At 42.9% G+C, this 19,599-nt stretch overlaps 1 protein-coding gene across 2 annotated transcripts in view; it reads right to left on the reverse strand.

Moving 5' to 3' along the window:
* TNR (tenascin R) overlaps window positions 1-19,599 on the reverse strand; it is a 550,455-nt gene that overhangs the window by 33,875 nt on the left and 496,981 nt on the right. For both annotated transcript variants that reach the window (XM_048497976.1, XM_048497975.1), the window contains exons 12-14: window positions 19,005-19,271; window positions 8,192-8,311; window positions 1,499-1,642 (exon numbers count right to left, since the gene is read on the reverse strand). In XM_048497976.1, the coding sequence (XP_048353933.1) occupies window positions 1,499-1,642; window positions 8,192-8,311; window positions 19,005-19,271 (531 nt within the window). The remainder of the gene's footprint in view (window positions 1-1,498; window positions 1,643-8,191; window positions 8,312-19,004; window positions 19,272-19,599) is intronic.

Genomic DNA, 19,599 nt, shown 5'->3' on the forward strand with positions numbered 1-19,599 from the left:
TTAGATCTAAAGTGAATCTTGAGCCAAAATTTTATTGTGAAGATCCAAGCTAGGGTTTCGACTGTGGATAGTCCACATTCAAGGCACAGAGTGGTAAAGGTGATACTGGTAGGGACTCCCATTACTCTTCTCAGGAATGAAGCTTGAATTAGATCAATTTCAGAGTTGAGGGCGTTGATCCATATGGGGATCCTGTGAAGAATCTTTGGAATCACCTTTGCTTGGAAAATCTTCAAGGCAGCAATGGTAGATTGAGAACCCTTCCCGTAATAGAATTGAACTATGCCTGATAGCAGCCTTTTCGCAGATGTAATAGAGCAAGATCTTTGTATTGACCACTGGGAATTGTATTGGAAATTTAGGCCTAAGTATTTAAAAGCTTTGACCTGATTAAGATAGATGTTATTGATTTTCCATGTCATCTGTTTCCAGCGAGTTGAAAAGACTATTATTTTGGATTTTGCATAATTAACCTTTAATTCATTTAGATCACAGTAATCGAAAAATGCTTTTAAATATCTCATAAGGCCAACTCTGGTTTGCGATAAGATGGCAGTATCGTCAGCATACAATAACAGTGGGACAGGATGGCCTCCTGCTTTCGGTGGATGTCCTTCCACCGTGTTAAGGTGGTCTTGCAGGTCATTTATATATAGGTTAAATAAGTGCAGGGCCAACATGCACCCCTGTTTAACTCCTCTTGAAGTGGGTATTTTGTTGGAGAGTGAGCACAAATGATTCAGTTTTACCTGGCAGGAGGTTGCACTGTACAGTTTCCTAATTAGCATGAATGACCTATTTTCCCCAAACTAATGTATCTCTGATTCGTGAAACGAGTGAGTCTTTTCAAAAACGCCGTTCTGCAACTGGAGCCAAGCAAACAGCCGGGCAGGAGGCGCTTCTACTTTGGCCGTGCTCATGTGTGGTTTTTTTATTTCTGGCTCACTTCCGTGTAGACTTCCGTGAGCCTTTCGGGGGAGGGTGGTTTTTTATTATTATTATTATTATTATTATTATTATTATTATTATTATTATTATTATTATTATTATTATTATTATTATTATTATTAATAATAATAATAATAATAATAATAATAATAATAATAATAATAATAATAATAATAATAATAATAATAATAATAATAGACACACAGGCGCACAGGGTCATATCCGGGTCTCACGGGATGTCAGTGTGGCTGTGGGGGTTCATGTGTGCATTCCTGTGTAGCTATGCAGGAATGGATGGTCAACAAACCCACCCACCCCCCGCTGCACCTCCGTGCAAAGACCCTGCGGCCCAGCTGATTAGCATGCTGACTGTGGGACGCCCGGCCATGCGAATGCCCCGGGGCAGCTGCGCTTCTGTTTATGCCAACTGAACTTCGCTGTTTTTGGCCCATGTGAAATCCGCCTGCCTTTTGCTACTGAGGCATAACCACCATCTGCATTCACAGATATATTCCTGGTGTCCCCTCATACTCGTCAAGGAATTGTGTACCTGTGTACATGATGCGGGAGAGGGGTTCACTTTCCTCTCTGCCCCGCACACTCTTCAAGCTGATCTCATACTCTGTGGCTGGCTGGAGGTGGCTGAGGGTGTATTCAGTGACCCGCTTGGCAATGACGATGCTGTCCACTCGTCCTGTGAAGATTGAGAAAACAGACTGGTTACCTTTCCGCAAATCAAGTTTCTCACGTAAGAGTCTGACAAAAGGCACACCTAGGCAGGACATACATTGAAAAGACCACCTACAAAGGCTCAGTGGCAGACTGAGACCTGGTTCACATATGCAGGAGAATGAGATGGTAGAATGGACTGCAGGTGGTGGATTCTAGTTCTGCATCTTCCTTTAAATAAAACATTCCCTGCAAAAAGACAAACAGCCCAGCAGAGAGAAAAGTCTCTTGATGTGCTAGCTTTCAGTTTGCAGGGAAGAATCCTAAACACTTCAGAAATCTCATTTGGCTGTGGGAAAGATGGAATGCAGCAAATGGGCTATCTTTTAGGAAATGGAGGAATCACTGGCCGATTACACAGGAAAGACTTACCCTGGGATTCTTTTCTGTGTAGTGGGCATGCAGAGGGCTCTCCTCGCATTTCTCTGTTTACATGTGAGGAGGCAGTCCAGTGTCTGACCTACAGCTGCTGCATGAAGTCTTAACAGGCCTCTATTTCCTGGTTTTCTTAAGTCCCCCCCCTTAAAGGCTCAGATCTCATCATACTCAGTAGTCCCAACATTAGAGCTGATATTTCTTCCCACTCCATTCCCCTCCACTCTCTCTCTGCTGCTGCAAAAGAGAGAGACTTGTTTTTTAAAAAGGGGCTTGTCAGAAATAAAGTTTTAAAAAGTCCTCTTGATCATCTGGAAGGGCAGAAGCAGAGTGGGGGAGGTGGGCTGGAGCCAGAAAGAGACCCTACGTGCGGTTCCTTTCCAAAAGCCAACTCTATTATTTTGACATATCGATAGTTCGACATGAGTATTTAGAGAAGTGAAAAGGAGTTGACAAAAGGGAGGAGGGCAAGAGGGAAGTATGCAAAACAATGAGATGAAGTGGGGGGATGAGACTAGGGCTGGCAGTGGGAGGAGGGAAGAGGTCTGGGGCAAAGCTGTACTCACTGGCAAATCTGCCTGCTCTGGCTGCGAAGCAAAATCAAATTTGTGCTAGAAGTGGTCTCGCTTGCCACAGGGAGAATAGAAAGTGAAAGTGGGGCTCGAGGAAATACATTTGTGCAAGAAATCTTGTGGCAACGCTCATGTGCCCCGATAGTGCAGCTGATGTCTTGTGTGCAATCAGTCATTGAGATGTTTATGGAAATCTGGGGGTCCCACATCAGATCACTCCATTGATCTAATCCAAATTCTGGCCAAAGAAAGCTTATACTGTATCTAAAACGGTTGGACTGATGATTGCCCAATGAAAACTTTCAAAATTCCACAGTATTCCTCCTTTCCAGCCTAGAAGCTTGGGAAGTGCAACACATTATAATGGATGCCAAAACCTGCAGCTGCACACTAGTATCTTTTAAGAACAAGCATATGGAAGTAGTACATGCTTGTGCATATATATCTTCTAATACCCAGATGCAAGCATGAAGGAAAAGTCTCCTTTTGATACAATAACTGTACCATCCTATTCAACATTACACCCTTGTAGATGTACAGAACTCAATAGGCTTAGAAGGGTGTAACTCTGTTTAGCACTGCACTGTCAGCCATCTATAAACTCATTTCCACCACGGCAGACTGACAGACTCACAAACATTGATCACCATCCTGGGTAATGTACGTTTCAAACAATTATTAAATGGCCTCTGTTTTGGAAATTGCTTGCTTGACATGCGTGCTAAATGCAAATGAAATCCCCTTTCCAAAACCTATTCCTTATTTTAATCTACATCTTTGAACTGATAATGTCTGGGTTCTTTAATCTGATAGGGAACTGCAGCTGGATAATCTTTTCCAGTATGCTAAGCCCTGCTTCAAAGGAATTAGTATCAAGATGCCTGACAGTGCAAATCTTATTAATACTGGGTGAAGTTAAATTAGCCTCTTAAATTAAATTGCTTTCATGCAGAGGTCCTTGCCTGAGTTGGTTTCCAAACTGGAGAACGATATTGTGCTGTGACAATTCCATTTCAGGTTTTCCCCATCCTCAATACAATCGTTCCCAAAACAGATCTATTCTGGTATTTTTTTTTGCAAAGAATACATAGTCCAAACATGCTAACGTGTCATCTGGAGAAAATGGCTTGCATTTTCCTACTCTACAAAGGTCCTGCTAATGTTGGTGCCGCTTTCCCCACCAGCCCCTTCCAGGTGCCATTTTCTCAGCATTTATTCCCTACTGTGCTTTTGGAAAGCTTTTCAGCATGTTTCTTTAAATCAGTAATAGATCCACAGCTTTTGTCTGTTTCAAATTTTAATAGACTGTTACAGGGCATGTGTGAAGAGAAGAACAAAAAAGAGATAGCAGAGGGGCACCACAGGACTATAATGCACTGCAGTCTTTAAGCAACCCTTCAGTAATTTCCCTTGAACTCCATTTTAGAACAGCACTACCTTGAGCGGATAACGTGACACTAGCATTGATTTCTGTATTGATTTTGTCCTTCCAGAACTTCACTGAAGTGGACCCCATTGTTCAAGAACGCATAACATTCTAATAAATGTTGACGATTAATTTTACTTTTTATTTTCAGATTCTAATCTGAGCATGAAGAAAAGATTTGAAAGTGTTTACAAAGTTCGGTTATGGCAAAGTTTTTCACAGTGTTAATTTTAACATTTTGGCTTTTTTTCTTGATCCCTAAAGGTTTTAACAATAACGTCTTCTGTTGTTTAGAGGAGGAACTGTGAATTGCAGAATTTTAAACATCCAACACTGTATTTGGCTTTACTCAGTTTTGTTTAAAACACTTTTCTGTCTTCCTCTAGTTGTGAGGGTGGGGGGTTGGGAGGGGCCTCACAAATAGAATAGCCTAGGCTAGGGCCTCTCTTCATCTAAATCTGGCACTGCCCAAAACCCTGAACGCCAACATGGAGTCGCTGCGCAGGAGATGTGGAAGAGATATTTTCTGTGAATCCGTCCCTTTGAATCTTCATGCTTTGATCAGGAATCCTAATTCACCCTCACTGCTTTTTTTTCTTTAAAGAATTTATTGCTATTACAACATAAAGGAATAATTAATAAATTTGATATCTACATATAGAACATTACATCAATTTCAAACTATTTGTTTCTATTCTGAATTTCAATACAGTGCTTTCACAATAGTTTTTAGTCTTATTTTCATCCACATTTGCTTTTCAAATTAAAAACTTCTTTTAAAACATTTCTTCTTACTATCATTCTCATCTTAGCCTCTCATGACATGTCTATAAAAGGCATTCAATTTTGCCTGAAATTCTGATCTTGGTGTGTGGTGTAGACTTTGGTGCGTGGTGTAGACTAGGATGTTAGACTTTCCATGACACTATATTCGGTTAATTTATTTTTCAATTCTTCCAAAGTTGAACATTTATCTGCTTTCCACTTTTGTGCAAATATTATTCTTGCCACTGTTATCATAATAATTCATTATAAATTTTCAGCATATTGCTTGGTAATATATTTGCAGCCCAATCCAGAGGTTTCGAGCTGGCACCGTTGCCACGCCGGCTCCTGAAGGCTTCCAGGCAGTGTGGTGAGGCAGCAAGGCTCTGGAAAACCCTGGCTGCCTCAGAGACCCCCATAGCCAAAAGCATAGTTTCTGGCCCTGTGACTTTACCAGGCCTCTCCTCCTGTGCAGGCAGTGCAGGCTTGCAGTGAGCTGCTACTGTGCCCTCGTTCCCCCCCCCCCCACTTGCCACTAGCTTGCCCCCCTCTCCTTCCCCTGGGGTGGGCGTCCTTCAGTCTGGCTTCTTCTGATGGCATCCACTGACACAGCCAGGTGGTTTGTGTTTGTTGGGCCTCATGGTGGGCTGGCAGCAACTCGGGAGGGGGGGGGTTAGCAGGGGCCAATGGCCGCTCGCGGGAGCTGGTACAGGACACAGTGTTTTGCCCATTTCTATGCATCACCGCAGTGTCACACTGACACTCTATCCTCCCTTCCGACAAATGCCTGTTGTTGTTGTTTGACAAGACCCTGCCTCCCCCGTCCTTTGCATCCATAATCCACCCTCTCTTCCCTTCCTCCAAACTACCCAGCTATGATACACTGAACATTCCACGCATATAACAATAGCATTATTTCTCTGATGTCTGTTGATAGTTTTTCCCATCTGGATATCTGCTGTTGGTGTTCATAAATGTTTTTGCAAGCATCAACCCACCTCCCCCTCCCAGATCAGACTTTGATTACCATTATTTTTAACCATTGTGCAAAATAAAAATAAAATAAAGGGTGGTGCGACATCTCTAGAATAAAAAAGCTGTCAATTTAGAGAGGTGGCAGATGAACCGCAGTGCCTACAATTCAGAGGCCAAAATGCATGTTTTGCAAGAAAACTCTCCAGTGGGGAGCAAGGGCAGCTGTGGGAGAAACTAGCCAAAAGATGTGCAAATGGAAAAGGGCAGAGAATCCTGACTGTATGGAAGCAGCTTTCATTCAGCCTCCTCTCCTGAAAGTGACTGAGCTGGCACCCAAAAGAGATAATCCCCTCCCTTCCTCTGCAGGGAAAAAGTGCGGTTTCCAGTGATTCTTGAAGAATTCCTGCCATCTGACTGGAAGAAGATATGCATATCAAAAATCCTGTGCCAGCAACATTCCAAGCTTAGAACCAGCTCAGAGTAATGCCAATAATCAAGAGCCAGTAGAAAACTTAGAATTTGTTTTCCTTTTGTTGTTGAGTTGCTGTTCTCTTTGATGCTTTCTTATGTCTTTCTATGAGATCTGTAAAAATGCTTCCTAGTGTTCAGGCTCTAAGTAGGTGTAACTGTGCAAATTACAGGAATCTCTGATCCCCACATACCAGCTGAGCTCTTCTAATCTGAGAGAAAGGGATATAGGAACAGGATGCTTACATGTCAGTAGTGTCATCTACACAGCTAAGCTCGAGAGAGTTCCAGCTCTGATTCCACATACATAAAGCTCGGGCTTGCCTTAGTGTTACGTTGAGTTCTGGGGCGCAGGCCGTGAATAGGGCTAGGGTCAGTTTTAGGTTTTGGGTTCTTGTTACAATTTTGGGAACAATTTACGACTGAGTAAATTAAATAAAAATAATCAGTTAGGGTTAGGGTTAAGGCAAGGGCAGGGGCTCAGGCTTGCCTCAGTGTTACGTTGAGTTCTATGGCACAGTCCTAGAATAGGGCCATGGTCAGTTTTAGGTTTCGGGTTTTTGTTATAATTTTGGGAACAATTTATGCCTGAGTAAATTAAATAAAAATAAGTTAGGGTTAGGGTTAGGGTTAAGGCAAGGGCAGGGGCTCAGGTTTGCCTTAGTGTTATGTTGAGTTCTAGGGTGCAGTCCGAGAATACAGCTATGGTCAGTTTTAGGTTTTGGGTTTTTGTTACAAGTTTGGGAACACTTTATGACAATAAAATAAAAATAAAAAGTTAGGGTTAGGGTTCAGGCAAGGGCAAGTGTTAAGGCAAAATCCCAAAAACGGAAACTGACCATAGCCCTATCCTTGGAATGTGCCCTAGAACTCAACGTAACACTAAGGCAAGCCCGTGCCCCTGTCCTTGCCTAAACTGTAACCTATTATTTTTATACAATTTATTTTTTATTATTTTTTGTTACTGTTTTGCTTGCCTTAGTGTTATGTTGAGTTCTAGGGCGCAGTCCGAGAATAGGGCTGTGATCAGTTTCAGGTTTGGGGTTTTTCCCTTTGCTTTTTTCCTTGCCTGATCCATAACCCTAACTTTTTCGCCACATGGAAAGTTTGCAGCAAATCTCCTTGGTAAACTTCTAGCACTGCGGAGAAGACTCCGCCTTGCTCGTCTCCTAAGAAAATAGTTACCATGGCCATCTCTATTGGTTAATTTATTTGCACCTGGGAGACACTTCCTAAAGGTGGCCTGCATGGGAGAGAAAAAGAATTGTCCAGTAGGAAGGAGAAAGAGCAGAGAAAAACAGAAGGAAAGAAAAATCTTAGTTCACAAATTCTATAGAGCGAAAGTTTTCCATGATGCTAGTGATGTGCTGAAGAACATTGCCCACTAAGCTTGTTGGTAGTACTCCGCCTCCTTGGAGTGTGTGGGATTGGTGCCACTTTAGTTTCACTCTGAAAAGTTCTGAAGGATGCTTTATGAGAGTGCCAGACTCCACGGATGAGCCTGCACAGAGTCAATGAAGAAGAGTAGACTGGAAGTGTGAGTGTTCCGAGACCAATTGGAGAGTCACCTTCCTTGACTAAAGAAATACTCTTCTCATGATCTTTCTATGGGTGTCTCCAATCTGGGAATGGATGATTACAAAATAAAAGATAGCAGCCAGACAAACATTTCTGAGGGGAAGGAGTGGGTTTGTCAGAACATGCATGACCTTGAGTAAAAATGGACTCTGCAAATCTCTCAGGAGAGCTGCCACAGCAATAACTGGGAAACCTGGACCAATCAGGTAACATCTCTATTTCAAAAAGCAATCATCATATATCGTACGGCCTCCAGAACTGCTACTGTAGTTAGGAAGTGTTGAGAATTTACTTCCCTCCAGTTGAACTCCTTCATGCATCATCTGGTCTCCCATTAATGCACACAAAAAATTACCTTGAGCAGATTTGTAGGCTATTCTGTAGTGGTCAAAAGATGCAATAGGAGAAGCCCAGTGGATGGTCACAGAATCTGTAGTCACATTGTCAATGGTCAGGTTCCTTGGTGGATCAATCCCTGTGTGAGGCCAAACACAACAAAGAAAACACATGAACATGAACATTACACATCTTACTGACCATTACTGCTTTGGTAGATAACTCAAGGTCATGATGGCAACGGTGGCACTTTTCTTAATAGTCTAACTATTTACTGTGTTATGCATCCACTCATTATATAGTCAGAGATATGTTACTGCAAGAATCGTCATCCTTGGTGAGCCTGTGAGCAGCTTTAGGACTTTAAGAAAAAGGTGTTGACTGCGATGGGATGTGGGACCCATCCAGTGGTGGGATCCAAAAATTTTAATAACAGGTTCCGATGGTGGTGGGATTCAAACAGTGGCGCCGCCGCACATACGCACCTCTAGTCCCTATTGGACAGGGAGGTTGCGTTAGTAACCCCTTCTCGGCACTCAGAAAAAATTAGCAACCACTTCTAGAGAAGTGGGGAGAACTGGTTGGATCCCACCTCTGGACCCATCATAAAATGACTGCTATGGAAGGAAGGACGAGGATTGCTGGAGAACTCCTGCTATCTCTAGGCAACAGGGATCACTTCACCTGGACCAAATGAGTGCCTTGGAAGGTGGACTCTGGTATTATATCCCAATGAAGTCCCTCCCCTTTCCAAATCCTACCCTCCTCAGGCTCCACCTCCCAAATCTCCAGGTATTTCCCAATCTAGACCTGGCAACCCTAGGTGGGACCAATCACGAAATAGAAGCCATGTGGGCACAATCACAAAATGTTAGGTGATTCCAAGTACAGGCAGCTATTTCCAAATGGGTGTTTCCCTAGAAACTCTAAGGCTGATTCCGCGTGGGCCAAAAACAGCAGTGTGAAAACGGTGTAAAAGGGTTTAAAACGGTGTAAAATGGTTTATACTGTTTTCACACTAGTTTCACAGTTATATCACATCTATTCAACGTGTGCCTCCAACATTCCACAGATGAGTGGACCAGCACCTCTCCTTCCATCACTATGACCCACTGATGAAGGCTTTTCTGCACATGTATTAGATTTGCTTTTCCTATACTGGCTTCTGAAAAGGGGCAGGTTAATATAATGACTGATACAGGTTTCTTTAAAAAAAGAATATCTAATACAAAATTTACAATGCAATCTACATTCTTCTTAGTCCTTGTGTTTAGAAGGGTCCAACTGTTTTTGGGTTTGCACTGTTAATCTTACAACAGATTTGTTTATAGTTACCTTAGAATAGCATCCCACCACCCCCTTCAATGTAACCCCACTTAAAGATTTCTGCTTTTAAAGAGCCATATCTGATTGTTACTGAGCTACATTAGGCTGTAGAGTCATAGGTTACAGACTGTGCTCCAGTTTGTATGTGTACACCAAGCAGCTTCTTTAAAATTCCTCTCCCAAATGCCCATACTATACAGAATGACAAAATAAGGTAAATCAAGTATTAGGGCCTAATACTAGAAAACAGGGATTGGCCATGCTAAGCAGGAACCACTGGAACATGTGTATCATGTGAGCTAGACATCAGGAAGCACCAAAGTTTCCCAATTCATGTTGATGCAGCCTCAGGTGTATATTAGTTTTATAGCACCTTAAAGGAACCCTGGGGATTGTACAGTGAAAGTGCTAAGAATTCTCTGGTGAAGCTATCTTTAGCTCTCCCGCTCACAGACCAATAATTCCCAAGGTGCCCTGGAGAATGAAAACGGTTGTTCAGTCAGTTTGTCTGTGACACAGACGTGTCCTGCATACCTTCAGGACTGCTGTCCAAGTATTAATACCCTTTTCAAACAGAATTGGGAGGTCTGTGTTAGCCACAGGCCCTTGCTTACTCTTTGAAGCAACCATCTCTAGAGCATTTTTATCCTGCCTTTCCTCCCAACAACTCAGAGCAGCATTTCTCTTCCCTTGTTTACCCTCAAAACAACTCTGTGAGGTGGGTGAAGCTGAATAAAAGTGACTGGCTCAGTGAGATTCATGGCAGACTGGGCACTTGAGTGGAGATCTCCCAGGCTCTAATTCAACACAGTGACCATGCTACCATGTTATTTGTTGAGCTTATGCAGTCCTGTTTAGAGACATGGGCTGCTCGAGATGAAGAAGAAATGCATTGATTAAATTCCCCTAACGGATGTTGGAAATTAACTATTAAGCAATTATTACATTTATACTTTTTGCTTCTACAGACATTTTTTGTATGGAAGAACATTCACTCTTGAAAGTCCCCCCTCCCCCCCCAGTGGGAGTACAGATGAAACTCAAATGTTGTCCACTGGATCAGGAGGGATATTTGAGCAGAGGTTTCCATGAGAAGGAACTTGAAGCAGGGGATAAATGCTTCAGCCAAGTGCCAAAGCGGGTACAGCCTTACTGGCAGTGGTGGGATTCAAATAATTTAACAACCAGTTCCCGTGGGGCAGTGGTGGCAAATCTTTGGCACTCCAGATGTTATGGACTACCAATTGGCCATGCTGGACTACCAATTGGCCATGCTGGACTACCAATTGGCCATGCTGGACTACCAACTGGCCAATATGGACTACCAATTGGCCATGCTGGCAGGGCTGATGGGAATTGTAGTCCATAACATCTGGAGTGCCAAAGGTTCGCCACCACGGCCGGGGGGAATTCAAATAAGTTACCAACTGGTTGTTTACAAGCACCATTTTTACAACTGGTTCTGCTGAAGTGGTGCGAACCTACTGAATCCCACCACTGCAGTTGTGAACTGAAGATTGGACTGGATACCTTTTTAGAGAGCAGGAGATGTGCATGTTTATCGCCTCTGTTTATCTCTGATCAAACACATGTTACAGGGTTCTGCAATGCTCCATAAAGCAGCAAACGTATTTGGCCCGAGTTGGTAGAAGGACAAGAACAGGAGCACACAAACACAACAGCTTCCATCAATTCTGTCAAGTACTTCCAACTCAACTAATTTTTTTGCTTGTTTACCACAAGTCTGAAGCAAGAGAAGGGATCACTGAGAATGGAACTACACGTTAGGAAGATCGAGGGACTGCTGTGGAAAATGGAAACACTGTGGCCCTTCTGCACATACAGAATAATGCACTTTCAATCTACTTTTGCAACTGTTCGCAAGTGAATTTTGCTATTCCACGCAGTAAAATTCAGCTGCAAAGTGACTTGAACGTGGATTGAAGGTGCATTATTCTGCATGTGAGGAAGGGGCCTATGTCAGGTTTCATCCCATTAACATGTAGCATGTTTCACCTTGTGTGCAGATATCATTTTGTTAGTCATCCCTCTCTTCTGCCACATATCAATGGAGAATGAAGCAAAGGTGGGGAAATGCACGGTATAATGATGTGAAGACATGGGGTAAGCTGAACTAGATAGTACAGGTAGGTAGGGATAAAAGAGCTCAATGCAGGCTGCCATTTTTATCAGCAACCCCATGTTTATAATATTCCCTTTGAAAAAAGGCTACGTGATTGTCAATTAAAAGAGATCAATACTATGGAACATGAGTTTTTCAGGTGTCCTTTGCTTGACAAGCCTTGCAAAGACATATTAGGCCCGATATTGAAGAGACTTGCTGGAAATAATAGCAAACATATATTAAGACAATTACTTCAGGGAACAGATCCTAATATTACATTGTCAGTTGCAAGATTTTGTATATACTTGTGTGTAAATTTAAGAATTTTGAACAATGCAATATAGGGTGAAGTGACTTTTTATTTAAATAGAACTTGAGAAATATGGAAGAGTGATATTTTAATTGCATTTTATATTAGTTAAGATGGCTTTAAGTTGGTTTATTTTTAAATTGTATTTTAAATGTTTTGCTCTAAGACCGTAAATTATATATATATATGTGTGTGTGCGCGCGCGCGAGTGTGTGTATGTGTGTGTGTGTATGTATGTATGCATGTATGTAGTGTGTGTGTGTGTGTGTGTGTGTGTGTGTGTAATGTTGCCTTTCTTCAGGATAAAAAACCATAAAGCTAAGAAAAGGCTCTATTAGGTGGGCAAGGAATAGTGGCAGAGTCTGAGGTACCTTTTGAATGGCTAAATTTAAATAAATAAATGCCACTTTTGCCCCTTCGCTTTTACTGATGATTAAAATCCACAACAAATTCTAATTTTAAGAAGGGCAGATATAACAGAATTATCAGGTGTCACTTTTCAGTAATCACTGCTTATTCCCAGGGACCTGACCATCATTTTTTTTTTAAAAAGTAATCATGTAGCTGTCACTGCTGATGAGAAGACCTTAAAAACTGGAGTCAAAGCATAATTGTGTGTGTATCTGCAGAGGTCTCAGAGGAATGGCGTTGCACCATTTATCATAGTAATTGGCAAGCCAGTTAACTTGATTATACATTTCATTCCTCATTTAAGGCACTGATTTTGATGCCGCAAGGGGATGATGATTACAAAAAGCATCCAGAGATGCATCTAAGACAGGCAACAGGGACAATAGACAGCCACAGCTCCTATGTGCACAACCAAGATGTATCTTCCATTGTGCCCAAGAAACTGTAGTCAACAGAGCTCAACAGTCAGTTCAAGAAAGCTTTGCAAATACTCTATCACTTGGTACTGTAAGCAACAGGGAAAAGGAGGTCAAGGGCCACTGCTGAGACCTTCTGACTTCACTTTCTTCATTGCAATGTCTTGGGCTCTACTACTAAAAACTCCAATTCACCATCATTGTTGAGAAGCTGAGTTGAAATTACCCAGTGGAATCCATTGGTTAGTTGTCATTTATAAGGAATTGGTGGGGAGGCAGAGGTGGGATCCAACCAGTTCTCACCACTTCTCTAGAAGTGGTTACTAATTTTTTCTGAGTGCTGAGAAGGGGTTACTAAAGCAACCTCCCTGCCCAATAGGGATTGGAGGTGCGTGTGTGTGGCGGTGCCACACTGTTTGAATCCCACCACCATCGGAACCTGTTATTAAAATTTTTGGATCCCACCACTGGGGGGAGCATGATGGGATTGAACCAGGAGCCTCGGAGGCTGAAACTAGGCTAGTGAACCACAATGGTTTGCATGTACTCTGGATCTTAAGGCCTCTTTTAGACACAAAGAGCTATAGAAGTTTGCAGCATCAGCCCCCTAACATTGCCTTGCAGTAGGACACAACTGGGACTGGTATAAATACTAGAACCCTGTCCCACTGACCTTTGCCTGCAAAGCAGACAATACAGAAGTATTCGCTGCAATTCAGGAACCAGCTTTCCAGTTCAGGCCTCCAAAACCTGGCCTCAAGTCAGTAAGTGTTCCTGATGATCTTGATTCTCATGGGAGAACTCATGGGAACTCATGGGAGATGACTGCATATTACACTAGGATCTCATTTTTGTGCTTTTCTGTTTGTGGGGGGGTGGGGAGGGGAGAGAAGTGCTCTGAAATGCTCTGGACGCCATCTTTTTTCATTACTATTTTTTTAATGAGAGTTTACAAATATGTTATAAGTTATTCACATACAATACAAGGGAAAAGAGGTGAAGCCGTATTGAAAGCACCATGACCCCTGCACCAGCATCAGTGTCATTTATTCGGTGAAATGGGCATGGGAGCTGATGCAGGGACATTTCCACCAGTGTAGGGGAGACAAGGAGCAGGAACACTGGGTGCCCATAGAACTGCACCCACCGACTCAAACTTCACCAAACTTGTGGCCCTTCTAAGGAGAGTCACCTGCTGCAAATCTGGTGCCTCTGTATTGAGAAATAGTCCCCCCAGAGCTTCAAAAAGATTCCGCATAGACTTTATTATAACATAGTACCAACATATTGGCAGTTGGCGCATTATATAGATCTAGTATTGGACTCTAGGCAAAGATGGGCTCTAACTCGAGCTAGGTGCAAAGTGTTTCCGTCAGCAGTAGAGGAGGGACGACTATCTACCATTTAATGAAAGATTCTGTTCATGCTGTTCATATCAAGTAGAGACTGTTGCTCATATGATCTTCTGTCCTAAATATACGAGCATCAGATATTTGCTGCCACAAACTACATCTAATAAAGCACTAATTTGCTCAGCGAATTCCGGAATTGCCCTACTTCTAAATAGTAAAAAACCCAGAGGTATTGGAAAAGACCACAAAATTTATTCTGCAAGTGATTGCTCTACGTACTCAAGAACAACATATCTTATTTTAATATCTATTTATTTTAGATTTGTCCTTGTTTTTATGCCTAATAAAGGTTATGTGATGATGACTTTAAAGGAGCCCACATTTTTCAGATTTCCAAGAAAGCTGGAAAACCCCTTTACTGGTAAGGCTATTTGGATTTTCTCAGCTTTTCTGTTCTAGCCCAATAAGCCTAAAACTGAAAAATATTATAAAAAAACAGCACACACCCTAAGTCGGCACAGAGCCTGGGGTAGGGGGAGGTTGGGTGGGGCTTCAGGGGGACATGCCATAGAGCCCCCCCACCCCACCCCCAAAGCAGCCATTTCCTTCTCTGTAGACTGGAAATCAATCCTGGGACATCTCCAGACTCCACCTGAACGTTGGCAACACTAACTCAGAAACAGTGTTGTTGTTGTTTTTAATGGAGGAACATTCAGTGAAGTAAGCTCCAACTTGCAATCTGAAGTGAAGCAGTCCTCAAACTGGATTTACCACTTCAGTGAGAATGAAGCCTCTCGCTCTGAAGCAGACCATGGTGCCTTTTTGCAGGGGATTTCGGCATGAATGTGTGATAAACAAATCTGGTTTCTTGGCTGCTGTGTAGATTTTGGACTTAGCTAAGCTAAATATATAATCCCCTTTGTGTTGCGTTTAGGGGGGAAAACACCAAGACAATGGAAGGATGGTTGTGAAGATTTCTGTAGCAGCAGTCGGAACAAATGAGCGAGCTGGGAAGCAGAGGCTTTGGGATGTATCATGCTACTGCTGAATGGTATGTTTATGATAGCAGAGAGAGGCATGACACTAACAATCCCTTTAATCCACTGGGTGGCAAAATTGTGGCAGGGAAGTAGGAATCCATACCCCCCCTCCTGCAATTTAACAATTATTAACACACACTGGAGATTTATTCATGGACCTTCCAGTGTCTTACCAGGTTTGAACCTAAGGCACATTATTCTTTTGAATTAAAATTTAAAATATATTTCACTCTTAAAGTCTGAAAAATTGACTTCTGGAGCATTCAAGAGTCAGAATCATAGCCTGTTTCCATGTGAGTCACTAATCTTTATGTGCTTCCTGACTATAAGGAGACTAGCCCAGAGTAGTATCTCATGCAGAGATGCAACAAGAAGCATACCACAAGAGGGGAGTACTTCTGCAAAGCCCTGGCACTACATTCAGTTGTATTCAATTATATCCAATTCAATGGCAGCATTCAGTTGTATCCAGTGCAGAGCAGTGGTGTACCACCATAAAACAGCGCCTGGGGCAAGCCCCGGGCACTATACCCAGCCCCCACCCTAACTCCCCCTGCCCCCCACTGAACTCTCCCTACCGACCCCCCTGCTGCCACACTGCCATCCTTGCAAACAAACACGAAACCAAAAAATGATAAGGCAGATGCCATCCACATGCACCATTTCAATCTGATACACTTAATTCCCAGAGAGGTTTTTCTCTCCCTCCCTTCCACCAAAGCCTTCTCAACCTTACATAAAGAAGGTGGCCCTGCAAGGCAGAAGAGCACCACGGCTGACATCCAACATGAGTTTATGCTGCACTGAAGGCTCCTCCAGACTGTGAGCTTTGGGCAGCCGCAGCAATGCGGCTCAGTGCCAGAGGAGATGCCCTTCTTCTGCCTGTCTGGAGACTTCTTTTGCAGCCTCCACTTGGCACCTGTCCACCTGATGCCCACTCACCCCACTGCCTTCTGGCCACACATCTATCCCATCTTGGGGCTGCACTCCATGCAACTCCCTGCTGGACTTCAGATGGCTTTCTGCCCCCCCACCTGTGGCAGACCAGCCCCTTCTCATTCACTCCTGGCAAAGGGCAAGGCAACATAATACTATGTGGCTGTTTGGTCGCTCTGCACAGGTACACTGTGTGTCCAAGCATGGCAGCAGAGTCTGTAGTCACGCTCAGCTGATACCAGGAGGCTCTGTGCCCCAGGGCTTCAATGCAACAAAGGCTGGTGCTTTGAGAGGCCCTTGGTCACTTCTCAAACCCCTCTCCTGTTCCCAATGGCTTCATGGAAGGGTTGGACACCTCGCTCTGCTAGCTTTCTTTTGGAGATTGCTAGGACTTACTCCCTCATAGGGTTTTCCTCAGCGCTGGGTCAAATGGCACCTGGATCAATTGACACCCGCTCCCGCCCGCCCCCTAGATATGCCAGTGGTGTAGAGGGGACAGATGTTGAGAACGAGGCAAGCTCAGAGCAGGAAATCATGCATGTAAGAGGCCGTATTTGGAACTCTTAGACTCATGGGTAAGTTAAATTAAATTAATTTATTATCAGTTCTCACATGGTAGACAATCTGCTGTAGATCAAATGTACTGAGGTGAGACTTCTGCCCATTCTGTTCCCTCCCATGTTTTACATATTATAACAAAAAGATGCTTTTTATTTTTGCCTAAAGCATCTTGTCAGATCAAAGAAGTGAAGCCAGGTCAGTCCTAGTTAGTACTTGTATGAGAGACGACCAAGGAAGCCCAGGGATGCTATGGAAAGGCAAACAACCTACCTCTGTTCACCTTTCACCTTGAAAACCACTGGGGTCACCATAAGTCAGCTGTGACTTGATGACACTTTCTATCACCAGAACCACTTGGTGAGAATAACCACACCAAGTATTTGTACTTGAGGTTTCTTTCTTTCTATCTTTCTTTCTGTCTGTCTGTCTGTCTGTCTCTCTTTCTATCTGTCTCACATTCGCATTCTCCCTGATTCTTTTCCACCTGAAGCAAGGGGGGGGGGGGAGATAAAAGGCCTGCATTAATCACTAAGAGAAAAAAAAAGATAAAGCTAAGGGTGATAGTGCAAGTAAAGTAAAAATGATATTTTATTACTCAGCTAAAAATTCCCCTGTGCATTTTGCCAACTGATTTCTTCAGGGGAATCTGTAATATAATACGCAATATAATAATGGGGTCTCTTAATTATATAGCAACAGTTATTTAATTTAAACTACATAAATAAATAAAATGTTGTGCTAAACGTTAGTTTGCAACATCTACAGTGCATAACCAGATGCAAGACAATTAAGTATAACTGCTCGAGCTTATTCTGTCCTTGTGATTGCATGAAGGAAATCAGAGAGAGAAACTCCCCTTATGCAAGAGAGAGAAACTAGTTTGTGCCTCAATGCAAGAATACTGTAGGCATTTACATTGTAATGATATGTTCCTTTACTGATTTAAAAGCAAAGAGGGTGTTTAAATTTGTTGTAGAAAACCACAATTGCCTGTAATATAGTAACAATCATTCAGAGCGAACCTCACAAACTGGTGCTTGTGAAAGAACAGACCTTAATGCTCATGTGCATCCATTTTTGTGCATTGGACCAAGAGGCATTTTCCAGCCCACTCTTGTGAAGAAGAGTAGCAGCAGTAGTAGTAGTGGTGGTGGAAAGTGGTGGTAGTGGTAGTAGTAGTAGTTTGGATTTATACCCTACCTTTCTCTCCTGTAAGGAGTCTTAAAGTGGTTTACACACTGCTTGCCTTCCTCTCCCCACAACAGATACCTTGTGAGGTATGTGGGAACAAGAGAATTCCAAGAGAACTGTGACTGGCCCAGGACACCCAGCAGGCTCAATGTACAGGAGTGGGGAAACAAATCCGGTTCACTAGATAAGACTCCGCCACTCATGTGGAGGAGTGGGGAATCAAACCTGGTTCTCCAGATTAGAGTCCACCTTTCTTAATCACTACACCATGCTGGCTTGTGTGAGTTAGCTTGTTGAGAACTGGAAAAGAAGTGCTGAAATGGTGAGAATGGCTAGTTGCTTGAATGAAATTTTCAGAAGGAATCTAAGTCTCTCCAAAAAGCAAAGCAAGTCCAGTGGGTTACTAAGAAGAGGACTTTAACAAAATTAGGACTGCCTCCAATAAACAGGGACAACTGAGAACAAAGAGTTAGATCCAAGCAAAATCTCTGCTTGCGCTAGAGCTCTTGAGCGAGTAGATACTCAAGAAAAAGACTAGGTTAAAGGTATTGTATTGTCACTTGCATTTCTGCTTCAGTAAGATTTTCTGCAATTAATTTCTGGGCACTGTAATATATAGGGAAGAAAATGTTAGGTGTCATTGAACATCTTGCGCAAACAGCAATGGACAATGCAGTTCTGCTTGGACTTTGCCAGATCCAAGCCTACATCATTTTTTAAAAAGACACTTTCTGAATGACACTTCCTAGTTAACATGGTAAAATATTAGCTCTCATTTGATGGCTCTCATATTAGCTCTCATTTGATGGCCGGTTCCAACCCAGATATCTCCTGCCCTCTACACTGAAACAATGGATCTCTTCTGTCCTATCTATCCATTTACATCTTGATGGAGTCTTCAAGGAGTTTAGGGTAGTGCCCATAGTTCTCTCCTCCCCACATGTCCCCACTGCAATCCTACAACACAGGTTTTGTCAAGAGAGGCCCAAGGTCACACAACAAGCTTCATGACTCATATGGGACTTGATCTTAGATCTTCCTGGTCCTAGAGTTACACTAGAGCATACTGGGTCTCTGATCAAGAAAACAGGATATATTAATCTGTGATGGAGAGGACCTTTCTCTTATTACCTGTTGTGATGGAGCCGATGAGCCGATTATTACCTGTTGTGATGGAGCCGATGATGGGCTCAGAGCTGATGGGGCCATGCACAGCCACCAAGGACACAATGTACTCTGTGGATGGTTGTAGACCAGTCAAGGAGGCATGTCTCTTGGTGGGGTCCAACATCACTTGCTTGGTTTCCTCTTTGTCTCTGGGGCTGTAGTTCAATATCAACTTATCTGCTGGAGGAGAGGGATCACTCCAAGTGATGTTCACACTGGAGGAAGTCACGTGAGAAAAGTGAAGCTGTGTGATTGGTCGGAATCCTGAAAACGAGAACAACAGCCAATCAGATCGCGGGACACCGGATATGCTCAGAGATGCTTGCAGCTGCTACTCTAAAACAATAGCCAATCAGAATGCAGGACACCGAGCATACTCAGATATGGTTCCCAATTAAATACAGAAGTCCCCGTACGTGTGAAACAAGCTGGAGTATTTCCTCCTGGTCTTCACTGGATTCCTTCAAAAAACGGGCAACCAGGAGAATGGACACCCCAGGATAAAATAGACCCAGGTTAAAAAAAAACGTGGTACACAGGTATAATTTTGCCATGTGGAAACGACCTATGTCACCTCTTCTACTCAAAGTGA

The sequence above is a fragment of the Sphaerodactylus townsendi genome, linkage group LG05 (assembly GCF_021028975.2).
Source record: "Sphaerodactylus townsendi isolate TG3544 linkage group LG05, MPM_Stown_v2.3, whole genome shotgun sequence".
NCBI lineage: Eukaryota > Metazoa > Chordata > Lepidosauria > Squamata > Sphaerodactylidae > Sphaerodactylus > Sphaerodactylus townsendi.